Source organism: Epinephelus fuscoguttatus, linkage group LG2 (genome assembly GCF_011397635.1).
Source record: "Epinephelus fuscoguttatus linkage group LG2, E.fuscoguttatus.final_Chr_v1".
In the NCBI taxonomy this organism is placed as follows: domain Eukaryota; kingdom Metazoa; phylum Chordata; class Actinopteri; order Perciformes; family Serranidae; genus Epinephelus; species Epinephelus fuscoguttatus.
Genome location: NC_064753.1, coordinates 23,367,857 through 23,387,502, shown reverse-complemented (window position 1 = coordinate 23,387,502; position 19,646 = coordinate 23,367,857). Strand labels below are relative to the sequence as shown.

General features: G+C 42.4%; 1 protein-coding gene across 2 annotated transcripts in view; it reads right to left on the bottom strand.

Moving 5' to 3' along the window:
• The window catches only part of hipk3b (homeodomain interacting protein kinase 3b), a 43,860-nt gene that overhangs the window by 5,153 nt on the left and 19,061 nt on the right, over positions 1–19,646 (bottom strand). Inside the window, exons 3-16 of one of the 2 annotated variants that reach the window (XM_049593517.1) lie at positions 14,424–14,547; positions 9,026–9,145; positions 8,361–8,447; positions 7,674–7,858; positions 7,430–7,589; positions 5,735–5,858; positions 5,514–5,635; positions 4,682–4,806; positions 4,199–4,366; positions 3,789–4,109; positions 3,549–3,695; positions 3,190–3,446; positions 1,713–1,764; positions 639–778 (exon numbers count right to left, since the gene is read on the bottom strand). In XM_049593517.1, coding sequence (XP_049449474.1) covers positions 639–778; positions 1,713–1,764; positions 3,190–3,446; positions 3,549–3,695; positions 3,789–4,109; positions 4,199–4,366; positions 4,682–4,806; positions 5,514–5,635; positions 5,735–5,858; positions 7,430–7,589; positions 7,674–7,858; positions 8,361–8,447; positions 9,026–9,145; positions 14,424–14,547 — 2,132 coding nt within the window. The remainder of the gene's footprint in view (positions 1–638; positions 779–1,712; positions 1,765–3,189; positions 3,447–3,548; positions 3,696–3,788; positions 4,110–4,198; positions 4,367–4,681; positions 4,807–5,513; positions 5,636–5,734; positions 5,859–7,429; positions 7,590–7,673; positions 7,859–8,360; positions 8,448–9,025; positions 9,146–14,423; positions 14,548–19,646) is intronic. The other variant, XM_049593525.1, reaches the window with a different exon arrangement.

Genomic DNA, 19,646 nt, shown 5'->3' with positions numbered 1-19,646 from the left:
ATTCATTCTCTGTCTTGCTAGCAATCCATTAAGTAGGCAGTGTAACAGTAAAATGCCTTCACCGTCAAACACAATTGGAAACGTTCACCCACCAACTGTGAGTAATTCGGAGTGGAGCTGGTAGATCTGTTTGCGACAAAAGCTACTGTAGCAGATGAATTAATTTCAGTATGAAGTGTGCTCTTGGCCGCTGCTCTCAATAAATAGGAAGTATTTGCAATTCAAATGTGCTTTTTATCACCTAAATGTACAGAGTGTAGTCACACGCACTTTAGAAATGGCACTTTCTAGTACAATTTGCCAACTTCTCCACTTATTCACATTCCAGAAAAGAGGCAGGTGCAAGATACAATGACTTGACATGGCAATAGTATAAATTTGGACTTCCCACAAGCAAACACTCCAAAGCATTACCTCTGCCAGTGATGAAACCGAGGTCGTGCATTAGTGCTTTTATCTCTGCAACTGTTTGTCAGCTTTAATAAACACCAATTCTCTTTGGCCATACAAATACTTGTCCTACATATTCTGCTTGATTTATGGGGCCAAATGTCCCTAATGTCTCCCTGCAGCCAACACGAATAAGATATAAAAAGCTGTGTATAAGTGTGATTGTGAAATACGTGCTTGCAACTTACCTGCCCAAAGCCTATAGGCTGCTGTTGCTGGGGCTGGAATGCAGGGGTGATCTTCTGCGGCCTGTTGAGGAGGGGAGTGGAGTGGTGATGCTGTCGCCCAGGAATGCCTCGCCCTTTGGATTGGCATGAAGACTCCAAAACTGAGGTAGGAAGTCATGTTAAGAGGGGCAGCAGAGAAACACAGAGAGATGGAGATGACATGTGTTAATGCAGACAATATGGAGTTGCACTATCAATATCACAGTGTAAGTAAGGGCACGCAAAAGGCAAAAAAAAAAAAAAAAAAAAAAAAAGATGCAACCAGACATTGGATCCAACTACAACTGCAGAAATGGCAACATTTGTGGCAGGAGGCTTTGTAAGCTTATCAGTGATTTCAGCTGTGTTTGATCTGGTCCAAACCTTTAAACACAGTGGCATCTGTCCTCTGAATATGATCTAGGTGATTATAAATAGATATGTTTGGGAGGATCTGGGAGGAGTTTGTAACTAAGCTTGTTCATAGAGCTTATAGTGGGGTCAGACTGTCAGCTATAAATACACCTGGTAGCACTAGAATAGCAAGCTGTGCCCTTTTATGTGTGGCTTTCGTTGCAATAGTTTGAGGGTTTGGGGGGAGGCTGCCTCTGACATGAAAGGCGATATGACTCTGTATGATTTTCTCTGAGGATTTACAGTTGAACCCTCTGCTTTAAAACACCTATAAAGAGGTAGCTTTTAGATGTACTCAGTTTATGAGAAAGACAGTTCATGTCTCGCTGACCACAGCTGTTATAGCGCCTACATAGAGCATGCGTAACTCCACTTTAACACCAGAAAGAAACATTCATCACACATTTGTTTGTTTCTGACAGTCAGACAATGTTGTCTGCCTGACATCCATGTTTTGAATATTTTATTCCGGGCATTAAACATTGTTGAGCAATTACGCATGTCTTATGTAGCTTTAAAAAGAGCACATCCACACAGATAAAGGGGCACTCAGTCAGTCTGGAGCCAGAGTAAGGAGTGATGACAGCAAACAAATATCCACTCCAGAGATCAGAGCAGATACTTCAGGTCACTCATAATCACCTGTGAAAACCTCTGTGGCCTACAAAGACAGCGTAATCCCAGGCCATGTGACCTGTGGAGCAGACAGCAGCAGTGGTGACTGGATCTTTGAGCCAGCATGACCCACTCATGCACTTGCTAGTCTTCTGACCAGCTAACACGATCAGAGTGTCAGGCACAAAGCAACTGAGTGTGCAGAAGGAAAGATGTCCTGTCACCTGCTTCATTCATATGAGACATTCAGGTTTAAAAACAACCAGGGTAAATACGATGCCACTGTCACTTCCAGCAGTTATTAAGTAACAAAGCACAAATTTCAACCTGTAGGCCTTACATATAGTATGATGTACCTTATTAGGTTAACTCAAAGTCAGGCTTGTAAGATATAATACATAACATTTCTGCACTAAAATGTCTAAAACGGACAGTACCCAAGGTATATATTTTGTTGAGTTGTGTATTTGTATCATCCAAAATGTTTACGTTTGGGTTTTGTTTTGTCAATGGCGTCATATCCCCTTTACTTCCTCTATAGGCTCTTCACGCTGCATTCTCTTAGCCTATGGCTATCCTTATCCCTGGATTAAGAGTTTATCCTGGGCTAACCTAGCCCCTTTTCACAAAAATATTGCTAACTCAAGGTTAACCTAAGCTGAGGATCTACATGGTTCACACTGCACTTCTATTATCTCTAGGTTAAATGTAAGTCGGAACATATACCTCATTTTAACATCTCAAATTCTAGCATTTACTTAGTTCCATTTCCGAGTTAAGTCCATTTTCAGGGGATAACCCTGCAAACCCTGGGCTAACCCCGCTCCAGAATAGGGCCAGCAAGCTATAGGCTAAAGTTGGGGTACGTCCACTTGGTATGTGTCAAGACAGTGCCAATGTGAAGGCTTTCCTAGCCCCACGCTAACAGCTACCTTAACCTAGGGCTAAATGCAGTGTGAAGAGCATACAAATTACTCTGACTTCCGCGAAACACCAGATAATATGTCTTTGTAAATCATACAATGTCACAGAATTTTACTCAGCAACAGCAAAACAAAAACATTTATTGATATTATAATTCAATTTCGATCCAGATGAATTTGCCACATAAGGTAAGCTATAGTAGCTGTATGGGTAGTTGACTCATCTAACGCTAATGGTAAGTAAACAAGTTGGCGTTAGGCCAGTTTCAACTATTTCATTAGAATGAGATGACATAACATAAACATAAATAAACGTAACAGAAACAAAACTTAAATACATTACCTCGTCAGTGAACATGATTTCTGCCTGAGTTGCGTTAGATAGATTTTTGTCCAAAATGGCGGTTGTTTAACAATGTAGACAACAACTCCCATGCTACTTTACAACGTCATCTAAGTCCCTCTTTTGTAATTGTTTTGATTGAAAGATCCCTAGTTGCAGAAATTACAGTCTGTATGTTTAAATAAAAAACATATTAAATGTATCTGTGTTAACATTGCATCATGTGTCCAGTTTTTACCTGTGCTGCCACATGTTTCATTGACAGCAGGGTTGTTGTTGTTCTGCACCCTCATTGGAGGCACCACAACAGTACGAACTGTTGGCTTGCTGGGCTCGGTCTCCGGGGCAACGCACGCAACACGAGGCTCGCAGTTCTGGTTGCTGTCGCCAATGAAGCGTTGCTGTGCGAAGGGACTGTTGCTATGGCCGGACGCGTCTGAGGCAGGCGAGCTATCCACTGTGTCACAACCACTCTCCTGTTCATCATCTGACATACTGCAAGGGGGGGAAACCAGTGAGGAAGGGAGGAGACAACTGATGTAGAACGAGGAAAAACATTTGTAGGAGCTTTGTTTGAACCGGTTGAACTGTCCATACCTGTTGGGGTGTTTGCAGGGTGAGGTGCTGGACTGGGCTGAGGCTGAAGAGCTAGTGCTGAGCGTGCTGTCTGGACTGCTGAGGGAACAGACTCTCTCCATACTGACGGTGCTCTGACACGCCTCACAATCTGCACTACCCTTACACCTGTGTACAGACAGAGACAAATACAATGAGACACAACATTTTCTGAACCAGTTTAGATATATCATTAAAAGGAACCTGATGACTGATACTCACTCCCCCATTGAATGTCTTTGTGCACTCTCCTCTTCGTCGCTGCTGATACTGATGACACTAACAGTTGGGCTAGCTAGGTCAGAGATCACCATAGCCTGCCGCTGCTCCTGTGAAACTGAAAGCTCCTCACAGTCTGGCTCTACCTTACAGCAGTTCTCATCATCCTCCTCCACCTGCTCTGTTCCTCGCTGCTCTCCTGCAGTATGCCCTTCCTCTGGGCACCTGGCTTCTACCTGCTGCACATTCTTTGCTGTATCGGCCATCTTTGGGGACTGGCATGCTAAATTTTGGACGTTCGTGTTTTGGGAGAAGTTGCTGCCCCTATTGAAGAAAAACAGGTCGTCTCAGAAAGGAAGAACCCTTTAACTGTATGTGTTTTAGCTGCAAAAGGCAAAACTCACATGCCGTACCTGTTCACACAAGGCTTGGCTCTCTTGTTGGCAGCTGGCTGTGGCCACACCACATGTGCAATGCCTATGTTGATTGGCTGGTGGGTGGACATGGTCATTTGGTTGGTTAAGAATGGCTGAGGGTGTGCAATCATGGAGCTGTAATGGTTACCATGGGGACGCACTTTCCTGCATTAAGAAAACAGAACATTGCAAATTGAGCCAGAAGCCTTTAGCACCGTTACTGACAAAATGGTCTCAGTCACTGGTCCCAAAGGACATGTGTGACTCATTGATCATTAATATTCAGGGGAGCAGGCATGCTGTATCAGAGCAGCGCAGCCATTCCCAAGGGTGTACATAGCAACTAAAGGTAATAAAGCACTGACACATATTGCTTTAGATAATGCTGCATATTAAAACACATCAACACATCAAGAAGGAATACGTATCAAAAAAGGTATTGTGCTGCAACCCCCTGAAAGAGACAAACAAATTCCTTACCCCCAGTCACCCAATCTTTGTGAGCCCGCCACAGTGTCAGATGCCAAAGTGGTTGGTGGTGGTGGCACTGATGTCACCTGCTGCCAAGTGGGCACCAAGATCTGCTGTGCACGGTTTGACCAGGCCTGTACAAGTTCAGAGAAGCAAAGCAGTTACATCTATTGCTGAATGACTTTGAAATATAAATGATATTAAATAAATTCACCCATCAAAGCATTTACCTTATCTACACTTACTACTGAAGCCATTACCTGGAACCAGACCTTTGAATCCGCCCACTCCACCAAGTTTGAGTTAACCGATTTGTCTGGCTTTGTGACATGAAACAGCGGTTTCTCGGTTGAAATAAAACCAACCAATCCAAGGGGCATTGACGATTAGCCACTCAGTGTTATAGGCAGGACTAATGCTGTTGTCAAGCACTGTGCTGGAACCAATGAAGTGTGATAATGCAAGCACTATAGACAAGGTACACACTGCTGCTATCGAGGCTGTTCTAAATCATCATGTTCTAAATATCACCAGACATTGTAGTTTGTACTTCACTCTGCTCAACTCTTAAACCCTAGAAAAAAGGGTATGTTGGGATGGCTACACATCAGCGTGGACTTAAAATGACATTAGATACAGGCAGATACATTGGTCTGTAGTGACTGGTCAGGAAAAATCGAACCCCCAGGGAAATCAGTGGGCGCAATGTGAGACTGAAGATGGAAATGGAGTGTAACAAGTTGACAATTCTGTCTGATATCAGGCAGATTAAGCCAAGCTCTCCCTCTCAATCAGTGTTTGACCACTAAGGCCATCATTCCTATCCTTGCTACCCCATTACCTGTGTGATGACTCCAGGTCTGATCTGTATGGGCTGGATGGGGGGTGCTTGAGTGACCAGAGGCACAGACGCCTCCATTCGAACAGAGTAGCCTGCTGGTTTAGCTGTGTTGGTGGGGATTCCTGTGGGGACAATGGATAGGAAATATTTAACTTTTAGATATTTAATCCAACTACTGCAAAGAATAATAAACAAGTAAAACAAAGATTCAACCGTCCTACCTTGAATGGTTGGGGGACATAGAATGAGTGCCTGCTGAAATGAATCGTTGCATCCAAACTGACCACTTCCTGTCTGCAGTGGTATCCCAGGGTGCATCACTGATGGGGCTGATGGGGCTAATCCCTAAAAAAAGGAAAAGGGAGTGTGACTGAACTTTACTGAGATCTAACAATGAACAACAATAGCATGAAAGAGCCAGTAGATGGCGACATCTCTGTCAAGAGTTGTCTGTATTTTATCCATAGAGAGCCCAGGGACCGCTCTGGTACTGAGATATTACTGGGTTAGTCAGTGACCTTTAAGGATTACCCTGCCTTTTCAGTCGAACAACAGAGACTCTCTTAGCTCACCTGTGGTAGATCACTATCATGACCTCAAACACATGAACTGAACTACTCCAGAGGAAGTTCAGGCTGCTGAATCAAAAAGAATCCAAGGCCCACTTGATTACAACTGAAGTTACCATGCTTTAAGAACTCCATTAGGCAAAGGAAACAACTGAAGATGTCTTGATCAATACTTTCATCTCATCTGTTGAAACTGCATATGATTGGACACCTTTTTAAAAAAAAAACAAAAAAAAAACGGATTCACCAGTTAATCCAGGTTCAGCAATGTTACATTTTTCTTTATGTTGGATAACAAAAAGGTCCTCAGATGATGCTGAACTTACTCTTTGAGAAAGGCCTGAGGGCTAAACAAAGAACAGTCAAGCATGTGCCTCTGCTTCACTACTCAGGCTGCTCTCGTGCCTGGCTATAATCACATTTATTGAATAACGAGAACTAGGCCTATATTGTTCTGCAACAGCTCCTGCATGTAGCCCAGCCCCCATACACATGATAGTAAACACAAAGCAGCCTTTCAGAGGATAATACTAAAAAAGCTACCACAGTTTTCTTATAAAATTCTCCTGAAGAACAAAGATTTACCATTTCTACTGCTCCATGGAAACAGAAAGTACAGCTGAGCAGTTTTATTTTTCAAAGAAAGTGATTGGTTATTCTTTCATCAGGTTTCAATTCTACATAATAAGACAGCCTTCTTATGTTATCCTTATGTTATCCTTGTCTGTACTGATCAAACACACGTGTAGTCACCGTTATGCTGTCAAAACCCGTCATCTTTCCAGGTCACATCCTCAGAATAATGGTTTATGAATAGACTTTGAGATGTTTTGCTTTATAAAAGAGCCAATGCCAAAAAAAAGGGTCAGCTCCTTTTTTTCCTCAGCAACAACACTGATTTGCACCGTTGCCATGACCTCAGAAACATGACGTGATTTTGTTGCCATGACAGCAGTGCTAGGACGCAATAAGATGGGCAAGTCGGCATACACGAAAGCAATAAAGGCGAGGAAATTATCTACATGATCAGTCCACACAGGAGCAGATGAGCAGAACACACTGCATGTCATTGACCCACACCACCTGTGATTATTCCATTGCTTAGAATTCTTTTTTCAATCTCCAGCTCAGAAACAAGAAAATACGTAACTGTTATAAATAGTATTTCCGAACTTATCAACTGGTTCTTTTGTTCTAATTCCCTGATCTACAGATTACTATGTGTAAGTATAATCACATGCCCACCACACACACACACACACACACACACACACACACACACACACACACACACACACACACACACAGATGTCAGATCATGATGCAGACACATCCTGAGCGACTTACTTGTGTGTGGACACCGGTAATCTTGCTGAATGGGTGGTTGACAGAGGCAGCAGCGGTTGTGGTCACAGGTCTGATGAAAGGACCTTTATTTCTGTTGGCCGCCTCATATGCACTGGGACGAGTCCAGCAAACATCCATGATGTGGAAACATGACTTCACACTACAGGCAGGGGAGTGACACAAAGTTATGTGGGAAGGTCAAAATGACAGCATGTCTGAAAAGTCTGAGGCAAAGTGGACTCACTGGTTGCTATGGGGAAAGTCGAGCAGGTGTTGCATTGTCACAAAGGGGTGGCTGAGAGCTTCAGCGGGGGCAATCCTCTCTTCTGCATCAATCAACAACATCTTCTTCAGCAGGCCCACAAACTCCCGACGGTCTGCCTTCTCTGCCAACAAGTCACTACCTTCCAGATTCATCACCAAGTTCACCTGGAATAAAAACATTTTAGTATTAAAACTACTTTTCATCAACAAAGTAACATAATAAAAGTAAAAAAAGTTTAGTAAAATTAGAATTATTACATTACAGTACACTACACACAAGTTTAAATATGATACCAGTTTCCTAAAAATGCAAATTAATTAGTTATGAACATGAATTCTCAAAAATCTCCTCAGACTTACTACGTAACAGATCTGAAACAACAATGATGGCTATCTGGGGAATTTCCACCCGTGGTGTGTTTCTACAGAGAATAGTGAGTGAAACCTGAACCTCCATCTTATAATTTGGGTTATGCATCTATCTGAAGGGAAGTCAAGCTCAGAGGTGCTTGTTTCTTTCCCACTTATAATCTTCATATTCTGCTCAAACAGCTGCGGGTGTACTTCCTCTGGTAAAGACCCAGTAGCCTACATCCTCTCAACATTTGATGTTGAACTTCCTCTGAAGTGCTGTGAGGTACGTTGTGGTCCGAGCAGCTGTACATACGTGCGCTATGTCATCCAAACAGCTGAAGATGTACTTCCTGGCTTCCTTTGATTTCATTCCCGTCTCCGTCTCATGTTCATCTGTTGACTAAAGAAAAAGAAACAGTTAAATCGGGCCGCAAGAACTGAATTTAGCAAGGCAGTTGCTATGCTCAGTTATACTAAGATTTTAAATACATTATATGTTCCTATAAACTACTTCACTCTTCCTAAGAAGAACTTCAAAGCCCAAAGCAGGAAGGCAGGGTGGGTTTTCATGACTCATATTCCCAAAATGCATTGCCTCTGCTAGTAAAGTGCTTACTGGAAAAAACATCATTTTAGATCCCTAAGCTGATTCACAGTATTTGAAGCACTAAGACGAGCAGACTGTTAGTATAATATTCTCTCTAGCTTTATCTTTGAAAAGACTTTAACCTCACAGTTGGTCCCTCTGTGCATGTTTTGGTTTTGCTTCCGGAAAGCTATCATTGCCTCTTTATTGGGAACTGCATTCTTGGTTTCCCCAGAGGACGGAAGAAAATATTTGTTCACTGAGTTGGAGCTGACCTATGATTTTCACCATCAGTTTTATGTGAAGCAAAACAAGGGTAGAGGTTACTTGTTCTGAGGTTAGTGGCAGTGAGCCAATCTGCCATATTTTGCAGGTGTGTAAATACATCTCACCTTTAGTCTCCATGCTGCATAAGGTGAGTCAGACTCTCTGCAAAAGAACCGTGCTGTCTTTGTCCCCGTGTTCAATAAATGTTCCCCCGGCAAACCTTGTGTCTGAGAGATGTAGCGAATCTGTTGGACATAGGGAGGGAAAGTGGGAAGAGACAAGAATACAAACAGAAGAAATTAATCTTGTGCCTACAGAAAAAGGCAATATATGTTGGTTTAAAAGATGAAGCTCTGCAGTGCTATTTTATATTAAACAATCAACATTTGTCTTCATTCTAAACAAGTCACTTCAAGTGTAAATGCTGGTTTTCACTGTTAGTGTTAATTTTTCCGTCATCCACACACTCTCCGAAACCAGCACGTCACCACAGCACTTTATACTGACACTCTTTTATGTGCTGAAAATTTACAAGGTCATTCACAGTGACATCACACTATAATATCCCCAACAGTTAAAGCTACTGTGTGTGGATGTGTACATAGTGAAGACAGCTGCAGAGACCTTGAAGATGCCACATTCCTGACAAATGGCTACACTCAAATGAGACCCTTGTACTGAGTGTAACTTGAGCTTATTATCCCTGAAAGGTGTCAGGGTCTTTTCATGTAAACTCTGATAACAAGGCTCCTACAGTCTCAATGCCACATGCTTTGCTGGGCAGTGATGTTCATCAGTCAGATGCTGCGGGGCAAAAGTGGCACACACAGGTTTATGAGAGGAGTCCGGTGAGAAGCCTGGCTGACGTCAATCACACACAAGTGTAAAGGACAACAACCATTAGAGATTCAGCGCTGCTGAGGAGCTAAGAGAGAGCAAAGAGTCGCACATTGGGAGGACGGTGAGGATACTGAAGGAGTCACTGGACACTTTAAAATGGAGCAGATTAACATAATGAGATCCATCTTCCCTTTTCTCTGTGAAATACACATCTAGATCTAAGGCAGATAAACAAATCCTCACCCCTTTACTTCACACATGAAGCTTCCACACTGCAGCCTGATAAACGTGAACGAGTGAGTCGGTGAGTGACGCCCCTCACATCTAAAAAATGAAATACAGAGACTGAAATTGTTTTTGTTGGAAGCTACTCAAGTGTCGATCTTCAAGTTGCTCCCCTTCGTCAATGTGATGCTTGAGCAGAAGGGTTATATCAGTCTGTTGCTGAGGTGCAAACACTGCAATGTGTCTCTGTTTGTGTGGGTGGGACCTATGCCTATGATAGTTGGCTATAGATGAGTTTATGATCAAGCAATGCATTCATTGGGATTCTGACGGCATGCATGATAAATGTAATCTCATCTGCCAAGAGATTTAGATTGGATGGGATGAAGATCCCATAGCTTATCGCAAGACACACTAAAATCCAAGTATCATAAAGCACACTGTGTCACTGTCCATTTCTCCCTTATGGTTTTGCTTTCCTTAAATCATTTTCTCAGGACATGATTTATGTCAGCCAAGATCTCTCTCCCTTTCTTTCATTTTCAGTCTTACACATTCACATTCATAATCTAGTCAAGGTTTACCAACACTGTCAATTCCAACAAACTTCACCCTTAAAGTACACCGACAAAATTCCCCTCTTTTCATGTCCATAATATAGCTGTGCTGCAGTTCAGCAACATCATATAAACAGAAACAGACACCAAAAAACAACACAGCCGCCAGTATGTGTGGGTGGGAAAATTCTTGTGACGGGAAAACCCTTATTCTTCCCAGAAGGCGTGTCCCTGCAGAGATCTCGCAAACCAGTGAGATCACTGGTGCAAAGCTACGGCTCCACAAAACAACTATCTAGCGAGCCTGGGCCTGCTGCAGAGCAGACAGGAAGTACAGGCAGTATTTTTATTTTATGGTAGTCCAGATAACAAAACACACCATGACATGACAATACTCACTACAATAAATTAAAATAAAATAATGGACACACACCCTCCTACTTATCCAATGTACAATGAATCTCTTCCACATTTTTGACATTGGGGTACAGGAGGTCACGCCAGCTTACAAACAGGAAAACTCTTTCTGGAGCCTTGACACTAACCCAAATCCCTTTTGCTTCCCCTGACCCTGCCTACATCCTCTTATTCTTACAGATCCTCCAGGTTGCCAGCTAGGCCAAGCCACAAAGAGGAAATAAATGGCCAAGCACACATATCCTTGATCTCTGCAACAGTGTGCACCGACCCTTACTTGTATGGTGTCTGAGAAAGCAAGAGACAAAGAGCTCAAAGAGGACATAAAGAGAGATCAACAAGACAAAAACATGGGATCAGGACGAGTCATACCCAAGACTCTGCAGCTGGGCTAATCATAGCCATTCATAATGAGACACTGGCTGAGTCGTGAGGTTTGCAACATCAATGAGGTGAGCAGCCTCATGCTGTCCGCATGTGGTAAAAGATGGTGTGACTGGGGGATGAGGTAAGGAGAGGGGAGAGCGCGAGGGGAGGATGGGAGGAGGAGGAGGAGGAGCCAGGGTTATAAATACAATATGCTGTGTGGCATGGAACAAGACCCCTAGCAGAAAGATAAGAAGAAGAAAGGGGGGAAGAAGGATGTGGCAGCAACTCAGTCAGCTCCAGCCAGATCACCCTGTGGCCCCTGGATGACACCTCACACCAGCAGTCAGCTGCCCAGCTGTTTACTGACATACAGTCAGTTGGCTATTTATTTAAAGCAATAAAAATTTACAACCTTTCTATTTTAAAGTCCTGCTACATATATATATATATATATATATATATATATATATATATATATATACACACACACAGTATGTATTGGACTGATAGCACATGGAGCGCCAATTTACGATCATACATGTCTTAAACCTTCTGAACTTACTTCAAACTCTTGTTTTGCTGGAGGAAGCCAATAAAGGATTGTAGGAGATGCACTGCAAGTGGTGCAAACCTAAAAGTAACAGCTGGTTTTGATGTTAGAAAAACTAAGGATGTCCATTTATATCGAGACAAGTTGGATGAGCTATTTTTTTTGTTTTTGAACTTTGGATACTTTTAACATCAAACACCTTTGAATAGAAAGGATGATGGTTTGCATCTGTGAGCTCATTTGACTGTATGTCATGTTTTTCTGTCACTGATAGGGCTGTGGGTGACTGTGAGAGACAAAAGATAGGCAGACAAGTATGAGTCTGTGTTCTTCATGCTACTCTATTTCTCTGAAACGCTTACACAATGATCATAACCCATAATGACTTATTTGAGAGAACTTTAATTAGCTATGTGTGCATTGTACTTTGCTTCATTATGAGATTAAAGCCTCCAGAAAAAAAAAAAAAAAAAACAGAAAATAAACTCACTAAATTGGGATTTTGGTTTTTTTTCGTATTCACCCTATGCTTCTGCACAGGCTGCTTTTCCCCATTCACTGGAAAGGTCCATGACCAAACTGAATCCAACGCACCAGTTGGCCGCAAGGGAAAGAGAGATAGTGTTTCCTATGTGGGGTGTGTGTCAAAGCACAGTTCAGTCAGAGAGCAGGGATTCAGTCTATTTCTCAAAGGCACGGGGCAAAAACAGGGATACTCTGGGATGTGCTTCCGACTCTACTACATAACCGTTCTTCTAAAACGGGCCAGGGTGGCAAGTTCAGTCATCCCAGAGAACATCCAGAGCTTAACATTCACTGCAGGTATTAAAATAATCAGACAATAATAGATGGTAACATGAGAGGTGCAAGAGCCAACAAGCTGAAACCTAAAGCGCCAACTCTTGCTTTCTCTCTGTAGATTACTCACACCCTCCACCACAATCCACCGCCAGTGTTTACACCGTTTTTGGATTCGAATTCAGTTGTCCGTTCACACACAGTAGGTTTTGATCTCTATCTGATACATGTTACATTCCACAGGCTCCTTCTCAAATGTTTCTTGCTTTTTATTTCATCGTCTCTCTCCACCCACCCCTGTCAACCCCATCAGCTCCGAGCAGTCCCTTACTAAATAGAGGAGGCTCCCCCCCAGATATCTCTAAAGCAGCTTTGCGACATGCTGACTGGCTCCTGCAAAAACAGATTCATCATATTTAGACTGGTGGTGCTGCGCTCAAGTCAAATCTCTTTCGGAGGTGTTGAGTTATCTCTCCTGTCTCAGTCCTGGGGAGAGTGAAAAATGATGCCTGGCCATAAAAATACTTTGGTATGAGCGCAGTGTGAAGTGGGGCTGAGTGCTGTAATGTAGGGTGCTGCATGGGACACAGCAGGATCTGACTGAGGCTCTGTTGGCAGGCTTTGAGTAGATAGGGCTCCGGGGCAGGGGAAAGCAGCTCAACATAAGCCCAGATCAGTCTAGTCCAGGGAAGACACTGTCATGGCTCCACCGGGAGGGGCAGACATCCAACAGCTCCTAATAGACATACCATCAATCACAATAATATGCCTTTCTGCTCACTGTCACAGACGCCAGCTGATACAATCCTCAGGGTACGTACGTCACCACGGAAGCAGTAAATGCTGCACTAATTTGTTACTGTAAGTCACTTGAGCCCTCGGTCTCTTTCTTCATTCAAACAATCCATCACCGTCTTTCTGTGTGTGATTATGCACACAAGTTTTTCTTTCCCTAAACTTCAAAAGTTTCTGCTCCCTCCCATCCACGTCATCCTTATACAGATAATCCCTCCAGTACTTTTAAAATGGCATTAGGCGTAAATCTCACACAGATTAAAATAACAGATTCTTGCTATTGTACACACTGTGACAATGTCGCATTCTTGTTCTAGCTTCAAGCCATCTGTCCTAAACTCGGCTGCTGACAACCCCAACCTGCCTTTTTAAGGCTTTGTCAGCTTCTCTTCCCAACTCAATCCTTGCAACACGTCTTTTGGGAGATTTAGACTAAAGTGGCCATGGATCACATATCCTGCAAACTTCAACAGCGGGAGCCACGTGTGAGTCAGTAACCTGAAGGCAAGCCTGTAATAGAAAACTGGACTGAATGCAAACTCGGAAACAAACACAGTGAACCCACTCCTCTGTGGGCTGCCTTGATTGGAAAGTGCAGGGGATAATGGAAAAAGGAGGGGAAAAGAGAGAAGAAAAGAGGGACAGAGAGGAGACCGGGAAAATAACTGGTTGGGTGGAAACAGAGGGCGTAACGCTGCTCCGACAGCCACATGAGTGGGGTAAGGATGGGGGGGCTGACCTCTAAGAGAAAAGGCTGTAGAAAGGGTAAAACCTATAAATGGAGGGAAGGCCCACTGTGCCAGAGGAAAACAGTTTTCATGTGGAGATGGTACAGAGAGGAGAGACTGAGTCAGAGGAGCTGGAACTAGAAGCAGGAGATGCTGAAATAAATTGCCTATAGAACAAAAAGGAAAGGAGAGCAGGAGGCCCACAGGACTAAAAATGAGCGGTGGTCAGAAGAAGGTTGTTTACCTGGTCGTACTCGAGGGCCCCGGGGTAAAGGGGCCAGCCCAGAAAAAGTTCAGCTATCACACAGCCTAGGGACCACATGTCTATGGCTTCACAAAACGGCAATCCCAAAATAATCTCTGGAGCCCTGCGAAACAGACAAAACACACAACTGTTAGTCTAAGGTCACACGATAACATTATTTTATATGAAACAGTGATTTATTTGTTTTTTTCTCTCATTTAAAAATGACTAAATGATGTCTTTGTGCCATCTGTGCCAAAATTAAAACAGATCTCTGAAACAAACACTACATATTCATAAAGCTCACAATAAACACTGAATATTTCCCTGAAGAAAAAAAACTAAGAATATAAACTTCTTTAATATATCGTTTATATTTTTGTTATCATACTTTCACATTAGACTTAACTTAGTCAGTCTTTAGACGCTTTGCTTAACTAAAGACTGATGACTTTCTCCCTGATTTTGTGTTTAGATGGGCAGATACAATTTCAGAGTTTAAAAAAACTCCCTACGTTGCAGAACCAATAGTAAATCTGCAGGGCGGTCCTTCGGTGGCTCGCTGAACTCTTGTGCTTGTAAACATAGTGCGACTAGAAACACGTGTAGCGGTACAAAATGGCTCAGCCGCGCTCGCAGAAAACGCCATCAAAGTTAGTGGATGTTTGTCGCGTTTGCGGCGACACATTCTCGCCAACTAAAAGAAACAAACATGATCTTTTACAAGGCCATGACTCATCCGTCCGGCCGGACTATAACTTGTTGTTTACAAATACTTCGGGTAGAAAACCAGCAGAGCTTTTAGCTATATATATATATATATATAGCCTATATATCACATTATTCACATCACTGTATCACCGTTTAGACTAATCCGATGTTTGTAAAGTCTATAAACACAATGATTGAACAAACATTACTATTTCTGTGTGCACGTTTAGCTGGGCTAACCGTTAGCTGTTAGCCCTGTTAGCCGTGTCTGTAATAGGTAATAACTCATTAAACGGTCCCTGAAAAAAATATCTTTTCCAGCGGATATCTTAGTTACAACATGATTGAGCTAGCAAAGCAGTTTTGTGTTGCTATGTGTGGTATTTATTCAGTTTTGGGAAATCACGATGTCTAGAAAGCATCAGTGGCTGCAGCTGACAGGGACAGCTAACACTAGCAGCAAAGCCAACAACAGGACGTCATCTGCTAAAAGCCTCCCGTTGTCGGATACGACATGAAACTACTCCAGTTAGCTCAATAATGTTGTAACTAAGACATCCGCTGGAAAAAAAAATTTCTTTACGGATGAGCACACGTTTGATAAAACAGAGTTCAATCTCTCGGCATCCATTTTCAAGCTCTCTGTGTGCTTGTTTCCTTGCGGACGAGAAAAGGGGGAGCGCACATTTCCGAGAAGGTGTGTCTTTTTCAAAATTGCAAGAGGCGTTGCTTTGTCGCTGGTCGTTTTCGCCGGTGTGTTAAACACACTTTAGAAAGGAGTGTCCCCAGACTATCAGAAGGCGGAGATCTCTGATTGTCTGGTGGCGAGACTACTTTCACATATAGAGCATTAGTCAGTTAACTCAGTTTAAGCACTAACAACACCTTAAAACCATTTTCTCTCAGTTTCACCATTGATGCATGCATTTCTTTTTGGCTTTTTAGGCTGGTGCTGATGTCCTGAGCAAATTAATTTCCATTATTAACACTGTCATGGTGGGAAGGAAGTTTGTCGTACATGTGTGTCAGTGCCAAGTGACTTGTAAGTCAGTGTTGTGCGTGAGAGTCGCCCAGCCAGGCGTCAGCAGGCTGAGTCAGTGGGTTAGCAGGTCAGCCAGGCCAGGATCAGAGCTTTGACAGGCTGTTGTATCTGCTCTAGGGCTGATAGGAAATAAGAAACACAGCCACTACATCCTGGCCTACGTGCTGGCTCAGTTGCTTCAAGTAACTCCATAATAAGCGTTGTAATACCATGTCACAGGGATGGCTAGCGGTGACGCAGGCCTGTCAGCACCAATACAGGTAAAACATGCTGACAACTGTCAAGAACTCTGTGTTTAGGGATACACCACAAAGCCTATAAACTGTGACAGTGCACTGACAGCACGGTGTAGCCTGAGCTCTTTTCTCAGATACAAGCCTGCGTGTGCAGGAGTGGCCTCCGGGCTTGTTAAAATAAGACAAGACACAATGACTACCTGGCACTGAGAATAACAGTACATACCTATTAGACATTAGATATCCCCTATTTTATGCAACAACAGGGCTGGGGATGTTTGAACATTGTTTATAATCATAATGATTCAATACAAATATACTGAGACTGTGCTTTGATAATTATCAAAAAAATAATTATGCCCTTATTCTCTACATAGCTAACAGCATCAGACTACCTGAGCTCTAATACTAACTTAGAGAGAAACTTGAATGACTGAAAGATCTCATTTCATTTCCATTCAGCACTTATACAAAATATAGCCTCTACAATCTATTTACCAACCTGAAAGAATCCAGACGATTGAAGTAATCCCAAGAATGACGAGGATGAGATTTCAAGACAATTAGCACAAGTGACTAAGATGGCTATTTCAGAAAGCTGCACATACCAACTAAGGCAATCCTGAGCTTTCATAACTACCCTATGACGTCTTTGGAGCCATATGGGACTGAATGGTGTGGGACATATGGATAGCAACAGCAAATTTAAGACCTGCTAAAATAAGTTTTAGACTTATTTATCACATGGTCCCAAACAAATGCATGCAACAGCTGGTGCAGTGGGCAACATAGCTGCAGAAACACCAACCAGGCAGTTATGCCAACAATTTCAGCCTCACAGGCATGTCCTATTTATAAGGAACAGGTTTTCCCTGAAGGAGTGAGAAGAGAGAAGCTACATATCAACACAGCATTGCATTCATCAGGACACCAGGCTAATAAAGGGATGTACAGTAAAGCTGATCACTACAGCTTGAGCAGCACAACAAGGCATCGTTGCGTTGGTCTAGTAGTGAGACTACTCTGTAACCAAAACCTGGCAGTCTTGCCCCCTGCAGCAGGTAATGCATGAGACCATCAACAGCTCATATTCAACTTCTGAGTTTGACTGCCCACTGGCTCCGTCAATTCAAGATGCAGCAGATAAGAGCTTCTATTCAGGCCTCCATAATCTGCTTTTATTAAGAATACTTCCCTATTTCTTAAAGTCACAATAAGCCTGCTCATTGTGTCCTATGCAAACAATAATTACTATGGCAAAACAATTCATTTTAAGGCCTTCTCAGGTGCTCAGTATTCTTATCCATGTGATAAATAACATTTTAAGACTGCTCTAGGCTGCTTTCATAATCTAAAAGCCAAAAAAACCCCAGATCAATCAAAATAACGACGCCAGTATGAACTTAAGTCATCCTGAACCAGTTCTATTTTCAGGAGAATCGCCAAGACATAGACCAAGAAAAGAAAGTGACAGAGCATTTAGGCATCACCATTATGATTAGCTCTTATTTGTCTTTGTCAGATTCCACCAATAGTTCAATTCAAAACAAGTGCTTCTACGTACACAGAGGAAGGTTGTATTGCTGTATTGCCGTTACCTTTCCCTGTTGAATGCCATGTATCAGTGCAACAGTGAAATCTTAGAGTGAAATAAAGAGACACAAACAAAAAACAGCAGGTCCTTCCTCTCTTTAGTTTTGTGGGGTTTTGGGCGGGGGTGTTGCCATGGTTGCACGTGCTAATCAACGCAACTGAAGCCTCACCGCCCTCCCGTGAAACCAAATCTATTTTCCGTCCTGAGGATATGAAGTACAACCTGAGGGGCCAATGAATAGCTACAAGAGCAAAGGCCTCGTGACCACTCATGGCCACGTGCAAGGGCTCTGGCAGAAATGGACAAGTACAACAAAAAAATGACTAAGGTGATGGAGTAGCATCCTGCTGTGCATGGACAGACTCGCTACATGAAAACACTTATCAGGAATAAGTGGGTATAGCAATTAAATGAATAGCGGTTCCTGAACAGGCAAAAACTCACACACAGATGACAGCACAAAGCACCGGCCCTGCACCTATGAACCTGTAGAATAACATATTGGAGGTCAAGTTTATCACAGGGACAAAACTACAATGATCATATTCAATGACCCAATGCCTCATAGCTGCACCTTAACAGGCAGTTATTTGTTCAATTTGTGATACTGGAGTCAGATTTTTTGAACTCACAGAATGTTTGTTAGGTTCTTTTATACCCAAATGAGCTTTTGCTCTTTTTTAGTGTTCTCAGAAAATATACCTACATACACAACATAACTCTGGGTGCTCTCAATGTCATCTATAAACCAAATTAAAGTGACTTTGTACTGTCACTTCCAGGTAGACAACTGGCAATTGATTTTAATTGTGGAGATGTGTGAAACTGGCAAGCTCGTTAATTTCTGTTGCCATTTTCAGTTGTACCTGTAATGTTCTGTTTTATCTAATAAGACAAAGTTTTAATTTTGTTTGATAGGGACGATGCAATTTAGCATAATTCCTTTGGGGACATAATTAGCAGCTGAAGAAAAATATGGATAAATCGCAATGTATGTAACCGCAACACTCAGCATGTTGCAACCAATTAAAATTACCTAAGTATTGTCATAATATCAGATCATGGGGGTCTCTGGTGATTCCTACCTCTATTTAATACAGTGGTCCATCCTATCTTATTTTATATCTTATAGTATGTGTTGTGTCGCTTTGCTAGCATTTTTGAGAAACTAAATCCACTGGCATGAAACCTAAGCTATGTACTGTGTGGACAGGGGTCGCAGCAAAACATATTTTAGTCACCTAAATAAAAATCAGTATCAGTTTAAGTGTAAGCTATTTTTAGAATATTTTTCTCCACAATTACCTTACACCTTAGAGAGAAATAAAGGCAGCAGTAGATTATCAAATACCATACTTTGCTTAGTAAAATCACTGTTTTTGTCAACGGAGTGTGGTGGCTTTGAGATGACTGCTTCTGATCCCCGTCAGGAAAGGCTGTCTGACGGCAAGTAAAGCAGTGAAAATAGTCTATGTATAGTGACACTTCAACTGATATGGATTTTTTTTGGTGGCGTTTGGTCAGTGCTGTCTGATTTTAGCTACATGATGCTGGGATTTTCTACCCAGAAGTTAGTGTAAACATTGTAATTCAGTCTATAACATCTTTCCTGATTCATCGCCTATGGAGCAGCTCCAGAC